The sequence below is a fragment of the Salmo salar genome, chromosome ssa20 (genome assembly GCF_905237065.1).
Source record: "Salmo salar chromosome ssa20, Ssal_v3.1, whole genome shotgun sequence".
In the NCBI taxonomy this organism is placed as follows: domain Eukaryota; kingdom Metazoa; phylum Chordata; class Actinopteri; order Salmoniformes; family Salmonidae; genus Salmo; species Salmo salar.
Genome location: NC_059461.1, coordinates 55,219,448 through 55,241,553, shown reverse-complemented (window position 1 = coordinate 55,241,553; position 22,106 = coordinate 55,219,448). Strand labels below are relative to the sequence as shown.

The 22,106-nt window shown below is 44.0% G+C and overlaps 2 protein-coding genes and 1 pseudogene across 7 annotated transcripts; 1 reads left to right on the top strand and 2 right to left on the bottom strand.

Moving 5' to 3' along the window:
* Positions 1–1,111: 1,111 nt before the first annotated feature.
* On the bottom strand, positions 1,112–12,387 carry LOC106580836 (golgin subfamily A member 6-like protein 22). Its single transcript, XM_014162312.2, has 6 exons — positions 12,010–12,387; positions 5,623–5,663; positions 5,362–5,437; positions 4,944–5,003; positions 3,487–4,493; positions 1,112–3,253 (listed from the first exon to the last, which is right to left on the bottom strand). Exons 1-6 carry the CDS (start codon positions 12,053–12,055, stop codon positions 3,182–3,184), a joined length of 1,302 nt encoding a protein of 433 aa, XP_014017787.1. The 5' UTR covers positions 12,056–12,387; the 3' UTR covers positions 1,112–3,181.
* A 2,123-nt stretch (positions 12,388–14,510) lies between these two features.
* Positions 14,511–17,527, bottom strand: LOC106580835 (serine--tRNA ligase, mitochondrial). Of its 5 annotated transcripts, none has more exons than XR_006760970.1 (9): positions 17,279–17,527; positions 16,523–16,645; positions 16,163–16,208; positions 15,968–16,055; positions 15,739–15,848; positions 15,519–15,594; positions 15,257–15,354; positions 15,069–15,134; positions 14,511–14,937 (listed from the first exon to the last, which is right to left on the bottom strand). XR_006760970.1 is itself a non-coding variant. In XM_014162310.2 (8 exons), exons 2-8 carry the CDS (start codon positions 16,560–16,562, stop codon positions 14,674–14,676), a joined length of 690 nt encoding a protein of 229 aa, XP_014017785.1. In that variant the 5' UTR covers positions 16,563–16,645; positions 17,279–17,526; the 3' UTR covers positions 14,514–14,673. The 5 variants fall into 5 exon arrangements, 1 of the variants encoding a protein (XP_014017785.1); XR_006760969.1 differs by having other exon boundaries at positions 14,512–14,937; positions 15,257–15,357; XR_001322972.2 differs by having other exon boundaries at positions 14,514–14,937; positions 15,069–15,354.
* Positions 17,528–17,745: 218 nt separating this feature from the next.
* LOC106580833 (kelch-like protein 12) lies at positions 17,746–21,621 on the top strand (annotated as a pseudogene). The gene is made up of 5 exons (XR_006760968.1): positions 17,746–18,250; positions 18,609–18,762; positions 18,867–18,945; positions 19,141–19,368; positions 19,547–21,621. The product of XR_006760968.1 is annotated as a kelch-like protein 12 (transcript).
* Positions 21,622–22,106: the final 485 nt, after the last annotated feature.

The following is a 22,106-nucleotide window of genomic DNA, read 5'->3' as shown; positions in this document are numbered from 1 at the left end:
TGGAATGCATTTCAATTAACAGGTGTGCCTTGTCAAAAGTATATTTGTGGAATTTCTTTCCTTCTTAATGCGTTTGAGCCAATCAGTTGTGTTGTGACAAGGTACGGGTGGTACACATGTAACCGATGTGAAATGGCTAGTTAGTTAGCGGTGGTGCGCGCTAATAGCGTTTCAATCGGTGACGTCACTCACTCTGAGACCTGAAGTGGTTGTTCCCCTTGCGTTGCAAGGGCCGCAGCTTTTGTGGCGCGATGGGTAACGATGCTTCGTGGGTGTCAGTTGTTGATGTGTGCAAGGGTCCCTGGTTCGAGCCCAGGTTGGGGCGAAGAGAGGGACGGAACCTACACTGTTACACACAGAAGATGGCCCTATGTGGTAAAAGACCAAGTCCATATTATGGCAAGAACAGCTCAAATAAGCAAATAGAAAATGACAGTCCATCATTACTTTAAGACATGACGGTCAGTCAATACGGAAATTTCAAGAACTTTGAAAGTTTCTTCAAGTGAAGTTGCAATAACCATCAAGCGCTATGATGAAACTGGCTCTCATGAGGACCGCCACAGAAAAGTAAGATCCAGAGTTACCTCTGCTGCAGAGGATAAGTTCATTAGAGTTACCAGCCTCAGAAATTGCAGCCCAAATAAATTCTTCACAGAGTTCAAGTAAAAGAGACATCTCAACATCAAATGTTCAGAAGAGACTGCGTGAATTAGGCCTTCATGGTCGAATTACTGCAAAGAAACCAATACTAAAGGACACCAATAATAAGAAGAGACTTGCTTGGGCCAAGAAACACGAGCAATGGACATTAGACTGGTGGAAATTTGTCTTTTGGTCTGATGAGTCCAAATTTGAGATTTTTGGTTCTAACCGCTGTGTCTTTGTGAGACGCAGAGTAGGTGAACTTTGAAGAATCTAAAATATAACACTTTTTTGGTTACTACATGATTCCATATGTGTTATTTCATAGTTTTGATGTCTTCACTATTATTATACAATGTAGAGAATAGTAAGAATAAAGAAAAACGCTTGAATGAGTAGGTGTCAGAATTTTGTATGAATAGATAAGAGACTGTGATCAGTCAATGAAGACAACCAACCACTACTCTTATAGAAGTAACAATGATTGAAAAATATCATACACTGTGATTTTATTGATTGACATTTAGCATATAAGACACAGCAGGCACAGATGCCGGACTCTGATTGGGCCAGTACAATTACAAATGTTGACCTCCATTAATTTGTCCTTTACATCCCACTAACAATCCACAACCTCTTTCTGATGAAATACATTTGGTAAATATATTTCTAATGTTGAAATGGTATACATTCTTGAGTAAATCTCACAACATGTAGGGAGTAGCCTGTTTGATTCCTTACATGGTGTTGATGTGTTTTATATTAGTTTTATATGCGTCCCAACAGTTACCAGTGTTATATAATTAAGCAATAAGGCCAGAGGGGGTGTGGTATATGGCCATTATACCATGGCTAAGGGCTGTTCTTATGCACGATGCAACCCAAAGTGCCTGGATACAGCCCTTAGTATATTGGCCATACACCACAACCCCCCGAGGTGCCTTATTGCTATTATAAACTGGTTACCAACGTAATTTGAGCAGTAAAAATAAAAGTTTTGTCATACCCGTGGTATACGGTCTGATATACCACGGCTGTCAGCCAAACAGCATTCAGGGCTCGAACCACATAGGATTTACATATAATTGTAAATCAATGTTCGATAGAAAAGGAGTGTTTATATTTAAAAGTCAATTTATGATGCATTTTAATTACATAATAAAGTACATTTACAGAAAATCATCATCATATATTTGGCTTTAATATGTACATTTTTATAGCTTTATAGGTTTTAATAAGTTGTCTTAATATTCCTCTTCTTCTTGTATTGCAGTTATTGTTATTACTCCACATGTTATTAACCATGCAGCTTATATTGATTTAACATGTGGGGAACTGTTTCCTAATATTTCTTATTCAAACATGGCTGCGTAACAGTGGAGATCACAAACTTATGAAAAAGGATGACGGTGAATATTAAATATCTTACCAACTTAAAAACAAAGTTTTAGAACTGTCATTGTTTATTAGGACCACATACTAGAGATGTCTTAGTGATGTCGCTCCCCTCTCTAGTCTTCCTTGGCTGGTTAAGATAGGAGTGCAAAGTTGGGAGAAGAGCTGGGGTGCCACCCTGACCAAAGAAATATCATTACTAGAACCGACATTCCCATTCATTCGATTTCTATGACTCTTGACCAGCTTGGTGACCCAAACTGCAAAAATAAAAAACTTCAGGAACAATCATGCTCATCTTTTTATAGAACATTAGGTTGTGTTATGACACACTGTACATCAATACTAAAGAGGTTTCCGTGGTCACACGCCGTCTCTTTCTGAGGGAAAATCTCAATTGCATACTCCTCACGTCCTCATCACCTTCTCAAAACCCATTGGATGAGAAAGACAGACGTCCCGCCCCTCTGACCTTCTCCTCCAATGGGTTTTGAGAAGGACGTGAGGAGAGTACGCGAGGAGTATGCAATGGAGATTGTCCCTGAGTGTCACCCCAGTTCTTAATTAACAGTCTGATATTAACAGTGCATTAGCCAGATAGCACAATCCTCACATTTTGTTGATATACACATGGAAATCAATCACAGAAATCAATATGTCAATATTATAAATAACAGTGATACATTGCTTATATTAACAGTCTCAATGACCATAACAAATCTCACACATAGATTTTAAATTATTGCACAAAATATATACACGAGACATACCGTAAATGAGATGTCTTTCCCACTTAAAGACCTTGTATCATGAGATGTAGACTAACGATAGCTTTACATGAGCAAGGTTGTACATCTTGCCTACTAAACAATCTTTGATAATGGCAGCACACAGAAAGACACATCTAAAGAGCTTTTAATCTCTGAATGCAGGGATGGGGAGAAGTGTACTTGTATGTTTGTACTAAAATGCAACTACTTACAGAAGTACATCCCATCAAAAGCATTATGATTATACCATGTTTCTAAGTATGTTAGTTGTGTGTGTTTCTGTGTGTGATAGCATGAGAGAGAGTGCTGCAATGTGTCGTTATCTGTCTGTCTGTCTTGTGTTGTGTGTGTGTGTGTGTGTGATTTAGAACTTAACGACCCCTGTGAAGCTCCCGAAGCTCTGCAGCCACTTTTCTCAGCTCTGCCTCAATCTCCAGAAGCTCCTGTAGGCACACAGAACAGGTCAGACAGTGTGTTAGGTCCACACACAACACACACACACACACACACACACACACACACACACACACACACACACACACACACACACACACACACACACACACACACACACACACACACACACACACACACAGAGACATAGTCAATTAGCAATTACAGTATCAGCTTTAGCAAACTCAGCTGTGCTAAATCCTGTTGACTCTCGCCCACTTACTTCTCCTTCATCCTGCTCAACATCCTCCTTTTTGTCCTCATCCTCCTCTTCCTCTTCCCAATCCTCATTGTTTTCAACCTCATCTGCTTCTTCATCATCGTCATCGTCCCTGTTCCTCTCCTTTTCAAACTGACGGGTCGACTCATCACTCGCTTTCTCCATCACTCTCTTCTGCTGAGGATCCTTAACCTCCTTCTCACTCTCTCCCGCTTTCACCTTCTCCAATTCCTTGCGAATCTCTCCCTCCTTCTCGCTCTCGTTGTCCACCTTCGCCTCATCCCTGGCAGTTTGTCTTTTCTCCTCCTCTTCTCTCTCCTCCTCCTCCTCTTGCACACGTTTCATCTTTTTGAGGAGCTCCGCTAGTTCCTCCTGTTTTTCCTCCCTCTCTTTCTCCTTCTCCACGTTCTTCTTGCTGTCCTGTTCCTCCAGCAGCTCCTTGAGCTCCCGCTCCACCTTCTCTTTCTCCACCAGCAGCTCCACCTCGTTGTTGTTCCTCTCCTTGCTGCGTTTCCTCTCTTCAATCTCAAGAATTTCCAGCCGCTCTCTCTCTCCCTTTTTCGGCTCCTCCTCCTTCTTCCTCTCCTCCTCTGCTTCTGACCCTCTCTGGAGCTCTTTCTCCTTCACCGACTCGTACCTTTTCTTCTTCAGCTCCTTGAGCAGCTCCTCGAGCTCCCTGTCCTCTTTTTCCTCCTCTCCTATCTTCCTCTGCTCCTTTGAGAAGAGCTCCTCCAGCTCTTTCACGTTCTCTTCCTCATCCCCCCTTTTCTCCTCCAGTCTGGGCTCTTCTCTCATCTCCCCATTCGTTCTGTCCTTAATCTCCACCTTCTCCTCCTCCTCCTCTACCCCTTCTGCCTTCATCTCTTTCTCTCTCAGTTCTTCTTTCTCAGTCTCCTTCTGGTCATCATTCTGCTCCTCCTCCTCCCTCCTCTCTCTGTCCCTCTCTCCCTCAGCCTGGTTCTCCTCATTTCGCTCTTTCTCCCTCCCATACTCTCTCTCTCTTTCCCTTTCTGTAAGAATAAAATACATTTAGGTGGTTAGTTACTGTACAATTTAAAGCATATTACAGCAAGTTCAACAAAACATGTTTAGGAAGATTTTTATCTTGATTTCCATGTGATTTCCATGTATAATTACCTGACTCTGAAACCAACATAGCATAGCAAAGATATTGCAGCAATTAGACTGTTTCTCTCAATAAGTCAGTATGTTTTGATATTCCATATTACTGTGATGATGACACCATTGGCAGGTCTACTTCCAGAGATGGAAGTAGCCCAGAAGTGCCGATCCATTTGAAGCCCAATGGGCCTTTCTAATTTGGGGGTTTTGCGCCAAATTATAATTCAAAGAAAAAAATGGACAGGTGTGTTAGAAATACCCAGACTCATTTCTGATCCCAGTCTGTCCCTGGGTACTTCAGTAGTAAAGTATTAGCTAATAACTGTAGTCAGACTTACCCTCCTGGGCCAGCTCCTGCAGCTCCCTCAGGAGACCCTGGTGCCTGTGGACAGCATCATCTGCACAACACAACACAACACTGGTTGCTCAACACTGACCATGTCCATCTTATCAGACTAGACATAATCATACCTATCTGCCTCAGTTACAGGTGTTGCCATGACTATTTGTAATGGAAGATTGATTATATTGATGAAATAATGAACAGCATTATAGTCAAATGTGGAAAGATGAAATAAAGGGTATTCCTCACGTACAGTAATCAGTGGCATGATTCCATTGTCATGATAAATTCAATCTCAATTTTGACGCATTACAATTACATAGGGAATATAGAATAAGTGCACTGTGTGGTCTAGTGAATTTGTGCAGCTGAAGGAGGTTATGTCAGATAAGAGATAAGATAGGAGTTGTCACCAGTTTTCTGTTTGTCACAGCCAGGATGTGGCACACCGCCATTACTATTCAGGGAGTCCTGAATACAGTCAGCAACCTGAGGGCACACACACACACACACACACACACACACACACACACACACACACACACACACACACACACACACACACACAAATTAACAATTACGATGTCAATATCAATTACACACAATATTTTAGCAGTGTTATAATACACTCAAAATAAACATCATAGAGATAACACAAATGTTTTGTCTCTGACCTTTCCAACCTGTAGAGAGGAGGATAGAGGCAGGCATCCCACTAGAGAGAGAGAGAGAGAGAGTAGAGAGGGAGATACAAATGCAGTCTTTCCAAATAATTGTATATTGTGTCTGCTGAATGTTAGTTTTTTTCTCTTGCTTTGTTTGCTCTTTTACATATTATGTTTATCTCTGATAAGCTACCCAGGAAAGGGCTGATATTAGCCCATATTAATATATGTAGCCTTAGAAATAAGGTTCATGAGGCCTCCCAAGGGGCGCAGCGTTCTAAGGCACTGCATTGCAGTGCTTGAGGCGTCACTACAGATCCAGGTTCAATTCCGGGCTGTGTCACAGCTGGCCGCGACCAGGAAACCCATGAGGCGCCGCACAATTGGACCAGCGCCCACTGACACGGTCGCCAGTTGTACGGTGTTTCCTCTGACACATTGGTGCGGCTGGCTTCCATGTTAAGTGAGCAGTGTGTCAAGAAGCAGTGCGGCTTGGCAGGGTTGTGTCTCGGGGGACGCATGGCTCTCGACCTTTGCCTCTCCCGAGTCAATACAGGAGTTGCAGTGAAGGCTATAACTACCAGTTGGGGAGAAAATGGGGTAAAACGTTCAAAAAAATGAATCATTAAAAATAAATAAGGTTGGTTGGTTTTGAGTTCAAATCTCATCATCTACAACTTTAGCAATTTAGCTAATTAGCAAATACTCTACCACTTTTTAGCTACTTTGCAACTACTTAGCATTTTAGCTAACCCTTCCCCTAACCCTAGCACTAATCTTAACCCTTTTAGCTAACCCTTTCCCTAACCCTTCCCCTAACCCTTTAACCTAACTCTTAAACTTAACCCTAACCGGAACCCTAACCTAGCTAACATTAGCCAGCTAGATAATGTTAGCCACCTAGCTAGAATTCGTAACATATCATATGTTTTGCAAAGTTGTAACATATTGTTAGTTTTGATAATTCATAACATATTGTACGTTTTGTGAATTCGTAACATATAATACAAATTGTAATTCATAACATATCATACGAAATGGGAGATGGACATACACAAGTTAATACATAGCATACGAAATGTAACATATCATACTAAATGGAGTGTCACTGATTTACATACAGAATAATACGAAATGCTCTGAGACCAGGTTGTGCTGCCAGCTCTTAGCAAACTGTTGGAAGAAATTGTGCTTGGCCAAACACAATGCTATTTCTCTGTAAAGAAATTAACAACAGACTTTCAGAATTCTTAGAAAGGGCACCAAACATGTACTGCACTAACACAAATGACTGATGATTGGTTGAAAGAAACTGATAATAACAAGCTTGTGGGAGGCGTAATGTTAGATTTCAGTGAAGCCTTTGAGTATGTGGACACCTGCTCGTCGAACAGCACATTACAAAATCATGGGCATTAATATGGAGTTGGTACCCCCTTTGTTGCTATAACCGCCTCCACTCTTCTGGGAAGGCTTTCCACTAGATGTTGGAACATTGCTGCGAGCACTTGCTTCCATTCAGCCACAAGAGCATTAGTGAGGTTGGGCACTGATGTTGGGCAATTAGGCCTGGCTAGCAGTCGGTGTTCCAATTCATCCCAAAGTTGTTCGATGGCGTTGAGATCAGGGCTCTGTGCAGGCCAATCAAGTTCTTCCATACCGATCTCGACAAAGCATTTCTGTTGGACCTCGCTTTGTGCACTGGGGCATTGTCATGCTGAAACAGGAAAGGGCTTTCCCCAAACTGTTGCCACAAGGTTGGAATCACAGAATCGTCTAGAATGTCATTGTATGCTGTAGTGTTAAGATTTCCCTTCACTGGAACTAAGGGGCCTAGCCTGAACCATGAAATATTCCATTATTCCTCCTCCACCAAACTTTACAGTTGGCACTATGCATTGGGGCAGTTTGGAACTCAGTAGTGAGTGTTGCAATCGAGGACAGACAATTTTACGGGCTGCGCGCTTCTGCACTCGGCGGTCCCATTCTGTGAGCTTGTGTGGCTTACCACTTCACGCTTGTGCCGTTGTGGCTCCTAGACATTCCCACTTCACAATAACAGCACTTACAGTTGACCGGGGCAGCTCTAGCACGGCATAAATCTGACTAACTGAATTGTTGGAAAGGTGGCATCCTATGACGGTGCCACGTCGAACGTCACTGAATTCTTCAGTAAGGCCATTCTACTGACAATATTTGTCTATGGATATTGCATGGCTGTGTGCTCGATTTTAAACACCTGTCAGCAACAGGCGTGGCTGAAATAGCTGAATCCACTCATTTGAAGGGGTGTCCACATACTTTGTATATATATTGTATTATTGACGATAACCTGTTGTTGAAAACATGTATGTGTTATGGCTATTCCACCTCTGCCATACTGTGGATTCAGCTATCTATCTAATAGAACTCAAAGGGTTTTCTTTAATGGACACTTCTCTAATGTCAAACATGTAATGTATGGTGTACCGCAGGGCAGCACTGTAGGCCCTCAACTCTTTTCTATTTTTACCAATGACCTGCCAATGGCATTAAACAAAGCATGTGTGTCCATGTAGGCTGATGATTCAACCATATACATGTCAGCAACCACAGCTAATGAAGTCACTGAAACCATTAAAGGCTTGAAGTCAGATTTGGAATGGGTGGCCAGCAGGGGTAAAAGTAAGGCGGTGCGGTCCGGCATGGTAGTGGGGGTATGCCTACTGGTAAAACGTGAGCCTATCACAATTAATACAACATGCCCCCAAAAAAGATAGGCTATTACACCATTATTTAACATTACTGCATGTCAGCCGCATGAGAAAATTTGTGAATTGACTGGAAACCGGGTGGTATTCGCTCCAAATTGGGTTGGGGTTTAAGGAGAACACACATTTTTCAAGGCGGAGATGAGTAGCCGAGACAGAGATGCATGTGGACGACAGTGGATGCATCAGTTCAGGCTACAAGTATAGGCCTAATGACAATCGCAGAATTTCATTACACTATATGTAGGTGTTTTGTAACAGTCTCTTTCCATCATCAAATTGCAGGTACACAGTGCACTGTTGGGGTTTGGATGCTGAATGTGCGCGGGTAGCCTACAGGAGTGCCTTTGTTAAGTGATTGTTTGACAATCATATGAAAAAATCATGACTGGTTGATTTTATGCCACATTAAAGCGCATAGGCGGCGTGTCCATAAGGCTAGGGGAAGCTTTCCCTGAAGTAAATTGAATTAAATAGCCAAAATGATATATCCCAATCAGCAATGCAGAATTAAAAATCATTCAAAATAGGCTACTACACCAGAAAACATGATTTGGCCACAGAGGATCATTAGATTCTTAAATGAAAGCTGTGGATTGTTTTAAATTGCATAGCCTACAGTCTGAAGGTCCTGCAATTTGGGCAGCGCGCCCAGCAAATATCAAATAGATGATTGTTGAGTTGCGACTGTCAGTGAAAAGCAGAGAGACCCAGCCAGGCATATCGCAATATTGAAAAATACAATCGCGGAAAAACTGTTTGGAAAGCAAATGGCTTCCGCTGTAAAGAGATGAGAATGAAAAGACTCCAATCTGTGTTTTAGTGCCACTTTTGTTTGTTTTTGGAGAAGAATTTCCTCCTCCAGGTTAGATGGATGTCATATTGTATTTATGTCTCCCCTTTTCGTAGGACGATTATATGGATCAGACAACATCTGTTTGTCAGTGTCAGCAGAGTAGGCTGCCCTGTCATTTTTGTAGAATTTAAAAAAAGGCATGCGCGCACTTGGGTGTCCCGTACCGTAAGAAATGTAATCTTCTTTGACCCCTGGTGGCCCGTAATAAATTGGTCCTGAACATCTCTAAAACAAAGAGCATTGTATTTGGTACAAATCATTCCCTAAATTCTAGACCTCAGCTGAATCTGGTAATGAATGGTGTGGCTTTTGAACAAGTTGAGGAGACTAAATTACTTGGCATTACCTTAGATTGTAAACTGTCATGGTCAAAACATATAGATTAAATGGTTGTAAAGATGAGGAGAGATCTGTCCGTAATAAAGAAATGTGCTGATTTCTTTGGACACCACACCCACAAAGCAAGTCCTGCAGGCTCTAGTTTTATCTTATCTTTATTATTGTCCAGTCATATGGTCATGTGCAGCAGCTGGTCCAGAACAGAGCGGCACTTCTTGCTCGTCATTGTAATCAGAGGGCTGATATTAATACTATGCATGACAGTCTCTCTTGGTTAAGAGTTCAGGAGAGACTGACTGCATCGCTTCTTTTTTTTATAAGAAACATTCATGTGTTGGAAATTCCATATTGTTTGCATAGTCAACTTACACACAGCACTGACACACACACGTACCCCACCAGACATGCCACCAGGGGTCTTTTCACTGTACCCAGGTTTCAGAACAAATTCAAGAAAACAGTATTATCTATTATCTATGCATAGTCACTTTACCCCTACCTACATGTACATATTACCTAAATTACCTTGACTAACCTGTACCCCCGCACATTGACTTGGTACCGGTACCCCCTGTATATAGACTCTTTATAGTTATTTATTGTTGCTCTTTTATTTTTTACTTTAGTTTATTTTGTAAATATTTTTCTTAACTCTTATTTTTCTTAAAACTGCATTGTTGGTTAAGTAAGCGTTTCACGGTAAGGTTCACCTGTTGTATTCAGCGCATGTGACAAAAAACCTTTGATTTGATTAGATTTTTATTATACAGAGCCATGAGTGCATGGAGCTCCCTTCCATCTCAAAGCGCAAGTGGACAGCAAACCTGGTTTCAACAAACTATTAAAGCAACACCTCCCCGCACAACGCCTCTCCCCCATGTCACCTACTTGTTGTGTGTATGTACTGACATGTATGTGGAACTAATAGATGCACACACACACTACATGTTCATGTTTTTAAATGTATGTCAATTGTAAAGTATTGTAATGTCTGTAATGTCTTTTTCGTTATGTGTCGGACCCCAGTAAGACGAACTGTCGCCATTGGCGTTGGCTAATGGGGATCCTAATAAATCAAATTACAAACACATACATAGTGAGGTGATTGAACTCTGCCAGGAAAGAAAAGGAAAGTAATTGAATTGTTTGGCCTAAAAGTAGCAGGGTGTATTTTTAAGGCCAAGACAGTCACATGCCAAGCAGCTAGCAGGACAGGATCTTATAATCTTCCCTCAACAAGGAAGTGGAAATGTCCATGTTATTAGTTTACAGCCTCACATGGCATCCAATGAATTTTACACAAGTGCTAAACGACTTTGAGTCATATCCCCTGACATATCACATTAAGGTTATTGATAATGGAGAATGGTAGGCCTTAATTCAAAGGCACGTGCGAACAACAGGGGCTGTAGGTTGCGTGGGAGAGAGTGTGTTATGCTTCCTCCTAAACTGGGACACAGGTCCTTTAAAGCTGCAATCCCATGTTGATTGGCTTGGCAGACCTCCCTTCACCCTCTTTATTCACAAGGCAATTGGCAAGGAGACTGGGGTCTGTATGTTCACACACACACACATGCACGTTGGTGATTGTAACGCCTCTAACCATTTCACTATACACAGACCATTACCCTTAAGCTCAGTTATATTTTTATACAACACTGTTATATAATACATGTATAGCCTACCCTCCCTTTCTCACAACATTACATCGGTACATCTTTACTCCCAAAACACTCCCTGAAAGGCCCTGACACCGATACAAAACTGCTCACATCAAACCATGGTGATGGGGTCAATGTTTGCATATTCAAACAGGACATGGTGGTAACACAACGCGCATTATTAATAGGTTTAACAGTTACAGGAGCGTACGTGCCCTGCTTTCATCACGTCTTGCACGACAACATCATTTCCTTTTAGGTTGGGTGATGTAGAAATACCCTTAATTTATGATGTAATTCTTACATAAGGCTATTTCCAATACACATGTATTCAATAACAATCAATATGTAGTCACAATACCGGTTGAAAATGTATAGCTAACGGACCGATTTTGTGACGGACTGGATAAGGTGCGCTCTAAACAAATTATGTAACAAGTCCATCTTTATCCTAAATCTTAAAAGCTAAGATATATTCTACCAATTGACCTTTTTATACTTTTCTCCTCTTGGTTTAATTGTCGCACAATCCATTATCCCCTCCGTTTTATTTATAGGCTATATTATAAAAAATTGAAACATTCTCTAAATAACATAAACATTCCGCTTAACTGCAATCAATAGCCTGCAATCACACGTTTTGGCTAATGTCCCAAGCAAAGCTATAACTAAAAAGGCTGTTAGAACAGGCAGGCTATGGATTCGGCTAACGTAAGGGTTATCTAACACTGGATACGCTCATACATTGACTGATCAGCAGCCTCACAAATGAAACCCTGATTTTCCTTACCTCCACTTAAGGTCCAAAACAACGCCGTGAAAATAAAAACTCCCATAGGATCTGAATATAAAGGCCTTAAAGAGAAGGAAATAACCTTGAAATAATAATGCCGCGACCTTATTCTCAAGTCGAGCGTGCAAGGACCCGCTAAAGAGCTGATAGGCGCGTATGCTTGGCTCAAAGGGCCAGGTAATGCAGGAGAACAGGTCGGGAGAATGATGCCCCGTCAACGCGTAACAACTAACGCAGTGATAACGAGAGGATTGCTCGCTCCAAGCTGAGTTGACCACATCTGACCGGAGGTAACGCCAATTCCCTGCTGTTCAATCTCATGTCTCAGCAGCAGGTTTGTATTACAACACATAACCCGCCATGCTGCAGGCATGCATGCTTTATGTAAAGAGGGGGAAGGGAGATTACATGTTTTTTATTTGACAAGTAGTGTACATTTCCATTATATTATAGTAGTGTCTAGCACAATTAATTACACATTTAGAGTTGATGACAATTAATGCCCAGTCTAATGGCACAGCATTTTGTCCACATCTTTGCCTGTGTTTTCTGGCTATTGGATGGGGCACATTATACATCTGGGCTTCATTACCAATTCTATTCTAATCCATTTCCCAGCATTAAGGATAGGAACACAGTCATTCCAGCTGTTTGGTGCCTCTTCACCCAGTAATTCCAGTGTGCTAGTACTTCGAGGCAGCGGGCGTGAAGGACCCTGTGATCTCACTCCTGAGTGATGAGCCTCTGACAGAGCAATCTGTTCAGCCACAGGCTCAGCACTGCACCTATGTGGGGCATAAACAGGGGCCCAATGAATAAAACCACTACATCTGAAATACTTATTTGCCGTAATATGTTGTTTCTGAGTATATAATATGTCTAGATTTGTTAGAGCGGAACTGAGTTCTCTGAAGGTAGCCTACTGTGTGGTTGCAGATCTGGAATTCTTTATTATAATGCAGTTTTAATCTTTTGCAGACCAAAACAGGACAGTTTATGATAGTGTCATCGTGACACACATTCACAAACAGAATGACATTAATATATTTACATGGCAGAGGCAGAGCTACACAGAATAAGTAAACTTGTAGATGCAAATGCTTCAGTTGTTCTCTTGATGTACAGTTGAAGTCGGAAGTTTACATACACTTAAGTTGGAGTCATTAAAACTCGTTTTTCAACCACTCCACAAATGTCTTGTTAGCAAACTATAGTTTTGGTAAGTCAGTTAGGACAAGTAATTTTTCCAACAATTGTTTACAGACAGATTATTTCACTTAATCACAATTCCAGTGGGTCAGAAGTTTACATACACTAAGTTGACTGTGCCTTTAAACAGCTTGGAAAATAATTTCATGGCTTTAGAAGCTTCTGATAAATGATTTCAATTAGCCTGAGTCAATTGGAGGTGGACCTGTGGATGTATTTCAAGGCCTACCTTCAAACTCAGTGCCTCTTTGCTTGACACCATGGGAAAATCAAAAGATATCAGCCAAGACCTCAGAAAAAAAATTGTAGACCTGCACAAATCTGGTTCATCCTTGGGAGCAATTTCCAAACGCCTGAAGTTACCACGTTCATCTGTACAAACAATAGTACGCAAGTATAAACACCATGGGACCCGTGGAGCCGTGGAGCCCGTGGAGCCGTCATACCGCTCAGGAAGGAGACATGTTCTGTCTCCTAGAGATGAACGTACTTTGGTGCGAAAAGTGCAAATCAATTCCAAAACAAGAGCAAAGAACCTTGTGAAGATGCTGGAGGAAACCGGTACAAAAGTATCTATATCCACAGTAAAACGAGTCCTATATCGACATAACCTGAAAGGCCGCTCAGCAAGGAAGAAGCCACTGCTCCAAAACCGCCATAAAAAAAGCCAGACTACAGTTTGCAACTGCACATGGGGCCAAAGATCGTACTTTTTGGAGAAATGTCCTCTGGTCTGATGAAACGAAAATAGAACTGTTTGGCCATAATGACCATCGTTATGTTTGGAGGAAAAAGGGGGAGGCTTGCAAGCCGAAGAACACCATCCCAACCGTGAAGCATGGGGGTGGCAGCATCATGTTGTGGGGGTGCAGGAGGGACTGGTGCCCTTCACGAAATAGATGGCATCATGAGGAAAGAAATTTATGTGGATATATTGAAGCATCATCTCAAGACATCAGTCAGGAAGTTAAAGCTTGGTCGCAAATGGGTCTTCCAAATGGACAATGACCCCAAGCACACTTCCAAAGTTGTGGCAAAATGGCTTAAGGACAACAAAGTCAAGGTATTGGAGTGGCCATCACAAAACCCTGACCTCAATGCTATAGAAAATCTGTGGGCAGAACTGAAAAAGCATGTGCGAACAAGGAGGCCTACAAACCTGACTCAGTTACGCCAGCTCTGTCAGGAGGAAATGGGCCAAAATTCACCCAACTTATTGTAGGAAGCTTATGGAAGGCAATCCGAAAAATTTGACCCAAGTTAAACAATTTAAAGGCAATGCTACCAAATACTAATTAAGTGTATGTAAACCTCTGACCCACTGGGAATGTGATGAAAGAAATAAAAGCTGAAATAAATCACTCTCTGCTATTATTCTGACATTTCACATTCTTAAAATAAAGTGGTGGTCCTAACTGACCTAAAACAGGGAATCTTTACTAGGATTAAATGTCAGGAATTGTGAAAAACTGAGTTTAAATGTATTTGGCTATGGTGTATGTAAACTTCCAACTTCAACTGTAGATGGAAAGGCTTCAGTTGTTCTCTTGATGTAACTGTGTTGGTGCATGATGTCATCTGGGCTTTGGGACAGGGTGGGGCATGCGATTGGGCTGGTTCGGTCCGATGTATTTCAAAAGGAGTGCATTTTGGCTTTTCATTCACCTCCATCCCCAGGTAGGGCTGCGAGGCACGAGGCACACACACTGTCCCTTCCTGAAAATGGACATGTGAGTGAGATATAGAGAGTAACAAAGATACATTCCATGTTATCAGAGACACTTCTTTTCATGATGGGTGAATGTATTCACAAAAGTATTGGGAATACAGTAGGTGTTCTCTCTTACCTTGGTCTGATGAGTCTCCAGTATAGCAATGATAGTACGAGGAATAGCACACGCTGTGGCATTCACCTGGAGTAGGACGCAAATAATGGTGGTTATTATAACCTTCAAACGCTTAGAAAATGGTTCATCTCTTCTTGTGCAATCTATTACAGAAACACTGAATCTCATAACATAAAGAATGTACTGGCCCCTTCCTGGTCTCACTGTATGAGCGCAGTGTAGGCTACCATCCTTCCCCTTATATAGGATATTTAGGCATCTGCTTTGGTAGTCTGTACAGTTAGACCTGCTGGAAATCAAAGGCAAGCCAATGAAGAAACAAAAATGTCAAGAATGGACAACAAAACTGACACGAGTGCTTTGAGAGCAAAAATGGGAAATGATTTTCAAACAAAAACAACATCCATCCAGGATATGATTAACCAATCATAGTAGTACCATCATGCCCACCTCGCCATAGCTGTCCCTCCCTGGCATCCACGCCTCAATGTCGTACTTCCTGTGTGCTGGGCGACCTAGCTCCAAACTTTTGAACAGTAGTGTATATGTAAATATATGGCTATGGTGTGTACAAATGTCAAAATACACTGTACAGTGCAACTCAAAGCATTAGCTATGCATCTATCCAGCAACATTGAGTGTATGCAGAGAGCCAGAGAGGAGCACTGACCTATAGTGGAGCTCCAGGGAGGAGATCTCCTTCTGCAGGGACAGGAACTCCTCCAGCATCTGAGAGCTCTCCTCCCCAGTCTCATCCGCAGTCACACCAAACATCTCCACCTGGACAGGCACACAAGCAGAGGATGAGAACACAAGGATACTTTAACACCACGCATCAAATATGGCAGACGACTTGGTCCTTGGTTGATTCTAAAAGATTTGGCTTTGTTTCCCATTACCTTGTTGAAGTGATGTACTCTGTAAAGGCCCCAAGTCTCTCTGCCTGTGTCCGTCTCAGCCCTGTAACATGTGCTACTGCACACAGACCTACAATGGAAAAATCGGACCATTCATCTCTAATAAAAACACATATACACTTGTATGTTACACTGGGTTGTCAGCAAATCAAACCTATTACATAGAAAGTGCCTCACCTGACAGGAAGGTCCTTCCAGTTAACAGCATGGTCCATAAAATAACCTAGAAGAGAAAAGGAAACTTTGTTGATACAGCGACAACTGCACACTAGTATATCACTACTAGTCATTCTGGTTTCTCCATGGCCTGTCCATTCCCACCCACACAGGTGACCTTACCCCACAACCTCCCCATCACAGCCTAACTCATGGCCTCACCTGCTACGCCATCTGATCAGAATAAACAGAGAGAGGGGGTATGTTGTGTGTGTGTGTTTGTCTCCCTATAGTTAAAGGTCTATACGCATAGGTCTCTCTCAGAATGATTCTCTAATCATATATATTTCCTCACACGCGTGTGTGTGTGTGTATTCTCACCACATTGGGGTGTGTGGTGTTGGGCAGCCTCAGGGCTCATCCATAGTGCTCTCGGGGGTAAAGATGGCTCAGCCGGTGGCGGATCTCCTGACCGTCCTTCGTAGCCTCCTTGAACTAAGGAATCTGAAGAAGATTAGGGTTTACTTACCACAAGGGTATTCTTTCTAGTCAGCCTTGATGTTAAGTGATAATACCATAAGGTCACAGCAGGCAAGACAGAACATACAGTACATTAGCTAGGGCTTTCTTGTCATTCTGATCCTGTGAAGAGAAGGAAAATGTTTATCACAATAATCCCACAAAATAATATCTCATCATAACACGAAAACAATGTTTCGAAGCACAGTTATTGGTATCATTGTCAATAGATCAACTGACCACAAGAACCTGAACTCTGTTACTGAACTCTGTCCCTGAACTCTCTTATCACTTTCTTCTGCTCCTCCAGCTGTGAGATTTCCTCACTCACCACCTTAAGTTGCTGCCAAACACACACTTACATCAGAAACACACCACTGACGTAGGCCTATAGAGACCAGGCAATGTGCTTGATACAAATGCAGTAGCCTACACTGCCACATTCAGGGAGGCTGTATTCATATGAATGTACTTCAAGGCAAATGACAGACAGAGCATATGAAAGGACATCAAAGACACTTCAATGACTTGATGGTCAAGAGAGCATGCAAAGCGCATGTAACTAGGCTACATCTACAATATTCAACATAGTGAGATGGGATATACAGAAACGCTTACAATCTCCCTGACATCTGCTCCCCGTAGATCTCCTTCCGAGTCTTCACATAGGCAATGACTTTGTCAGTCTCCTCGCGGACATGTTCGTACAGACTACTTCGCATCTCATGGGTGGAGCGGCTGGGGGTAAATACTTTCGTTCCCTGCCTTGTAAAGCGTCTTGAAACCGGTTTTAAGACGTTCAATGTGCAAAGCCGGTAACCATGCCAATGCAAGTCGCCATGTTTCAATGCGGAAGTAGGTTGGTAAATAGAGGCGGAACCAAATAAGACAACCAATGAAATGATGGGACCTGAAAATTATATGAGCAAAATCTGTAACAAATGTAATGTTTAGAAAGTATAAAACAAAATATCGCTTAAATTTGCTTTAGTTATAAAATAAGGCGCACGAACGAGTCCAAAACAAACGTCACATCCGTGCACGGGTTCAAAGGCTAGCCAATGAGACTAGCGGAACTATTGCATTGCGATAATACAGTTGGGACAGGGGGAAAAGTGAATCGTGCGGCCGACAATAGTCAGGCAGGTCTTGGGGCAATACAACCAGTGTTTCATATTTTTAACAACTGTAATGCGTTTGAGATGTTTGTATTTCTTGTCATGATTTACTGATTCCCCGGATAAGACAGAAAAGGGTGCTTTGGCGGATGTTATTTTAGAGAGCTGCATTCAGCAGTTGCTAACTAACGTTAGCTAGCCGCCGCCGGGCGGTCTGTTGTTATAGCCTGCATGGTGGTTCTGAGAACCATGAGTCGTGCTGCACCCCACACTGGAGGCCGTACTCACTCAGACCAGGACAGGCTGATCGGAGGGTGGGACACACGGATGGCAACTGTCAGCTTCCCTTCTTGACTGACTACAGACAATCGGGCTTAAAGGTGAAACTACTAACTGTCTGGCCCCTGGTGACATCCACACAATCAGAGCCCAGGACAGGACCACCAAGTAGGGTAGTCTCCCTTTGATCAAGGTAAAGTCAACAACATTGTTGTCATTATTCCTGAATGTACCCTGTTCATTTTCTCAATAAGAGAGAGGACTAGGGAATGCTGCCTTTGAGAGCTTTGCAAGACATTCATTCATTCAGCCTGTAGCTTAGTGTTGGATACGATTCATAAAGGGCTTTGAAGTTGAGCTTGACCATGACCCTCTAATTACTCTTAAATAGATTAAATAGATTACTAAGATCTATCTACATCAAACAAATCATAATTATAACTGGCCATCATCTTGTGTATCTGGCTCCTTGAGAGAGAAATAATGTTTTTTGTTGTTAAAGGTTCCTGATATTCCTGTGGTATATTATGTCAACACTTGACTATCTTCAGATGAGTGCAGTCCGTGGAGGAACGATCACCTGGCGGCCACAGCCCTGGCAGGACGGGGATGGTGGGGGCGGGGAGCCCCTCTCGGACAGCGACTCCGAAGAAGAGGACTTTCCCGACGACAGCACCACTCCTTTAGGAGACTACGTCACACATGGTCCGGTGGAATGGGAACATCCAAATGAATGCATCACTCATGTGCTGCCTATATCATATAAGTCTCTTTCTATCTCCTCACTCTTTACTTCTTCTCTCCGTCAGGGTTGAAGCAGCTACTGGATGCTCAGCAGCTGTGTGACGTCACTCTGTTAGTGGAGGGGAAGAGGTTTATGTGTCACAGGTAGGGTCAATGATCTTCTCTTAATTCTAGTGTACTACAGACATCCAGACATTCCTTTGTGTGTAGCAACATGCACTATGTGACACATACTCCGATGCCTACTGCCGTTTCAGTGCTCCAGTGTCCTGCAGTTCATTGTAGTCACACCCTATCTCACCCTTATGTGAATGACGTCGTGCTTCTGCCTCTCTTCAGAGTCCTCTTGGCAGCGGTCAGTCCGTATTTCCGTGCCATGTTCACTAGCCCGTTGGTGGAGTCCCGTCTCACTGAGATCCGATTGGAGGAGGTGACGCCGTCAGTCATGGAGACTGTCATCCAGTTCGTCTACACTGGGGAGGCGGGGCTCTGCTTGGACACGGCCGAGGACCTGTTTGTGGCGGCCAATCGGCTTCAAGTGATGCCCCTGCAGGACCTGTGCTCCAGGTAACTATATAGTCAGTGCTGCCTGACACAGATACGTTGTCTTTTCCCCGGTCCAGAATGCTGCTGATACTCTTAAGCCTGTGCAGTTCAGTAACTGCCACAGAGTTTTTATAGCATTTTTAAAAGCCATCTTTTATTGTCTGGGTTTCCATCCTCAAACATCTGTGTGTGTCCGTAGGTTCCTGTTTGAACACCTGTCTGTGGACAACTGCCTGGGAATGTACTCTCTGGCCCGCTCCCACCACGACCAGCTGCTCCTGAGGGCCTCTCTGAGGCTGGTGGCACAGCACTTCCCACGCGTGGCCCGCCAGAAGGACTTTCTCCTGCTGGACCCAGGCACCCTGGGCAGCCTGCTGGGCTCCGACCGCCTGGGCGTAGACTCTGAGGCAGAGGTGTACGACGCGGCACGCCGCTGGGCCGAGCACCAGCCCCTGGACCGTTACAGCCACATGCCGGCCCTGCTCCACCACCTCCGCCCTGGCCTGCTGTCCCTGGAGGAGAGCCGGCGGCTGAGCCAGGAGCTGGGCCCTGCGGCGGCCGGGGAGGGCCTGGGGGGCCCGCTGAGGCCCCGGGAAGGCATGTTCGAGAAGAAGATCGTGTGTGTGGACCTGAAGCCGCGGGAGGACGAGTCGCTGAACGAGAGGGACTTCACTGTGGACTGCTTCGACCCGCGTACAGGGAAATGGGAGAAGCTGGCTGCCCTGGGCTCTCTGCTGTGCCCAGGTTGCACAGCCATCGGGGGGGCGGCTGTTCGTAGCGGGGGGCATCCTGCGGGGGGGCACGGTGTCCACAGAGGTCCATGAGTATGACTCTGTGTTGGATCGCTGGCAGGAGCGGTCGCCCATGGTGCAGCCCCGGGCCATGCTGGGTCTGCTGGGCTGTGGGGAGTCACTCTACGCCCTGGGGGGGCTGCAACAGAGGAGCCATGCTGGACTCCTGTGAGATCCTGGACCTGGCCTCTCTCCAGTGGGGCCCCGGGCCCCGTCTGCCCCTGCCGCTGCGCTCCTTTGCCTGTGCCGCCCTGCGCGGCCGCATTTACCTTCTGGGCGGCACCACGCTGGAGCAGAACCGGGCGGTGGTGCACGCTGGCGTGCTAATCTACCACACCCTGACTGACTCATGGACCCGTGTGGGACTGGACTCTGGCGCCACCTGCCTGGCCGGAGGGGTGGCGGTGCGGGGAGGGGTCTGTGCCATCGGAGGCTACATGAGGGACGCCACAAAGTTTATAGATGGGAACTACACCCACCTGGAACCTCTGGACGCCACGGGGCGAGTGCTGTTCTTCAGGGAGGGCCGGGGCTCAGGGGTGGAGCGGGAGGTGACGGGGGCGGTGGTGGCAGAGAGGAGTGGGGGGAGCGACCGGGCCCCTAGTCCGGTGGTTTTCCCGGGGCTGCCGAGGCGGATCGCTGCCGGGGGCGTGGCCAGGTGGAAACGCAGGATATACGTGCTGGGCGGAGAGAACGGCTCCCGTTTCTATGACAGTGTGTACTGTTGGAAGCCTGGCTGGCGCAGCTGGGTCCAGAGACGGGAGAAACTACCCGGAGACACGGGGGGAGTCAGCCAGTTCGGCTGTACCACCCTCAAGTTCCCTAAGAAACACATCCTGTCCCGACTGAGACTGGCTCGGGAGGACCGCAATCCTGATGATGACTAGCCACAGCAGGACTAATGAGCTGTGGCTAAGACCAGCATTCATGGGGTTTCAGTAATGAAATGTAATGTTATTAACTTTTAACACTTGAGACAGTGGGGGGGAAAGGGACTCACATCTGAATGTAACCACCGTATGCCACAAAAACGCTCAAGTCCTTCTCAAACATGATTTGAATGCATTAAAATGGTTTGAAACTTGTCTGCCTGTTGAACACACATCCTCAGCCTTTGCCAATTTATAGGCCTATGCAGCCGTTAAATTCCTATGTTGTGAATGACTGGCTGTGAATGTTTGGCAGGGTTTACATTTTCTTTATTGAAATTTGATGAGGTGTTTTCATTTTTTATTTATGCCTTTTCTATCCCAAACTTTATGAAATTCACCAAAGGATCCCACTTTTATGTAACTTTAATCTTTCACTATCCAGTGATTCCAGGGCCATGTTCATTAGGCACCAAACAGAAGAAAATTAACTGAAACAGGGAAGGACCACCTACCTGGACTTGTCCAATAACCTATACATTCATTTTTGGTTTGCGTTGCAACATGTTTTGTAACGTTTTTTTTTTTCTCTAATAAACATGACCTAGATTTTAGTCTCTTGTTATTTTTGGTCAGTTTCTCTTCATCGCTATTCACCCTAACACTCCTCCAATCAGATCGTGTTATCATCAGACGGGATAGCGTGGTTTCGTAATCACTATTGCACCCAAGTCTTCACACTCAAACAACTGTAATCCATGCTAGAATTTTAAAGAATAAGGTCTCAAAACAATTCATTTCTGAAAATTCAGTTTTATTTTGGTTCAGATTACAGACCACATAATTCGATTTAATTTCCAGATGCATGGGTTACTTACTTACCACAAGACCAAGAGCAGGCAGATCCACCAGAATACCTGACATCTTTTTGGTTTTTAGACGGACATGTTTATTTTGGATTTTAGTTGAGCACGCCCCTTTGCACCATAGAGCTGTGTGAAGAGTGCAAATGTGTCTGTGTTGGGGAGTGAATGTTGGATTATGGTATGTAACAACAAGGGATCCCCCCAATACCTCATACCCCTTAAGAGAAACATCA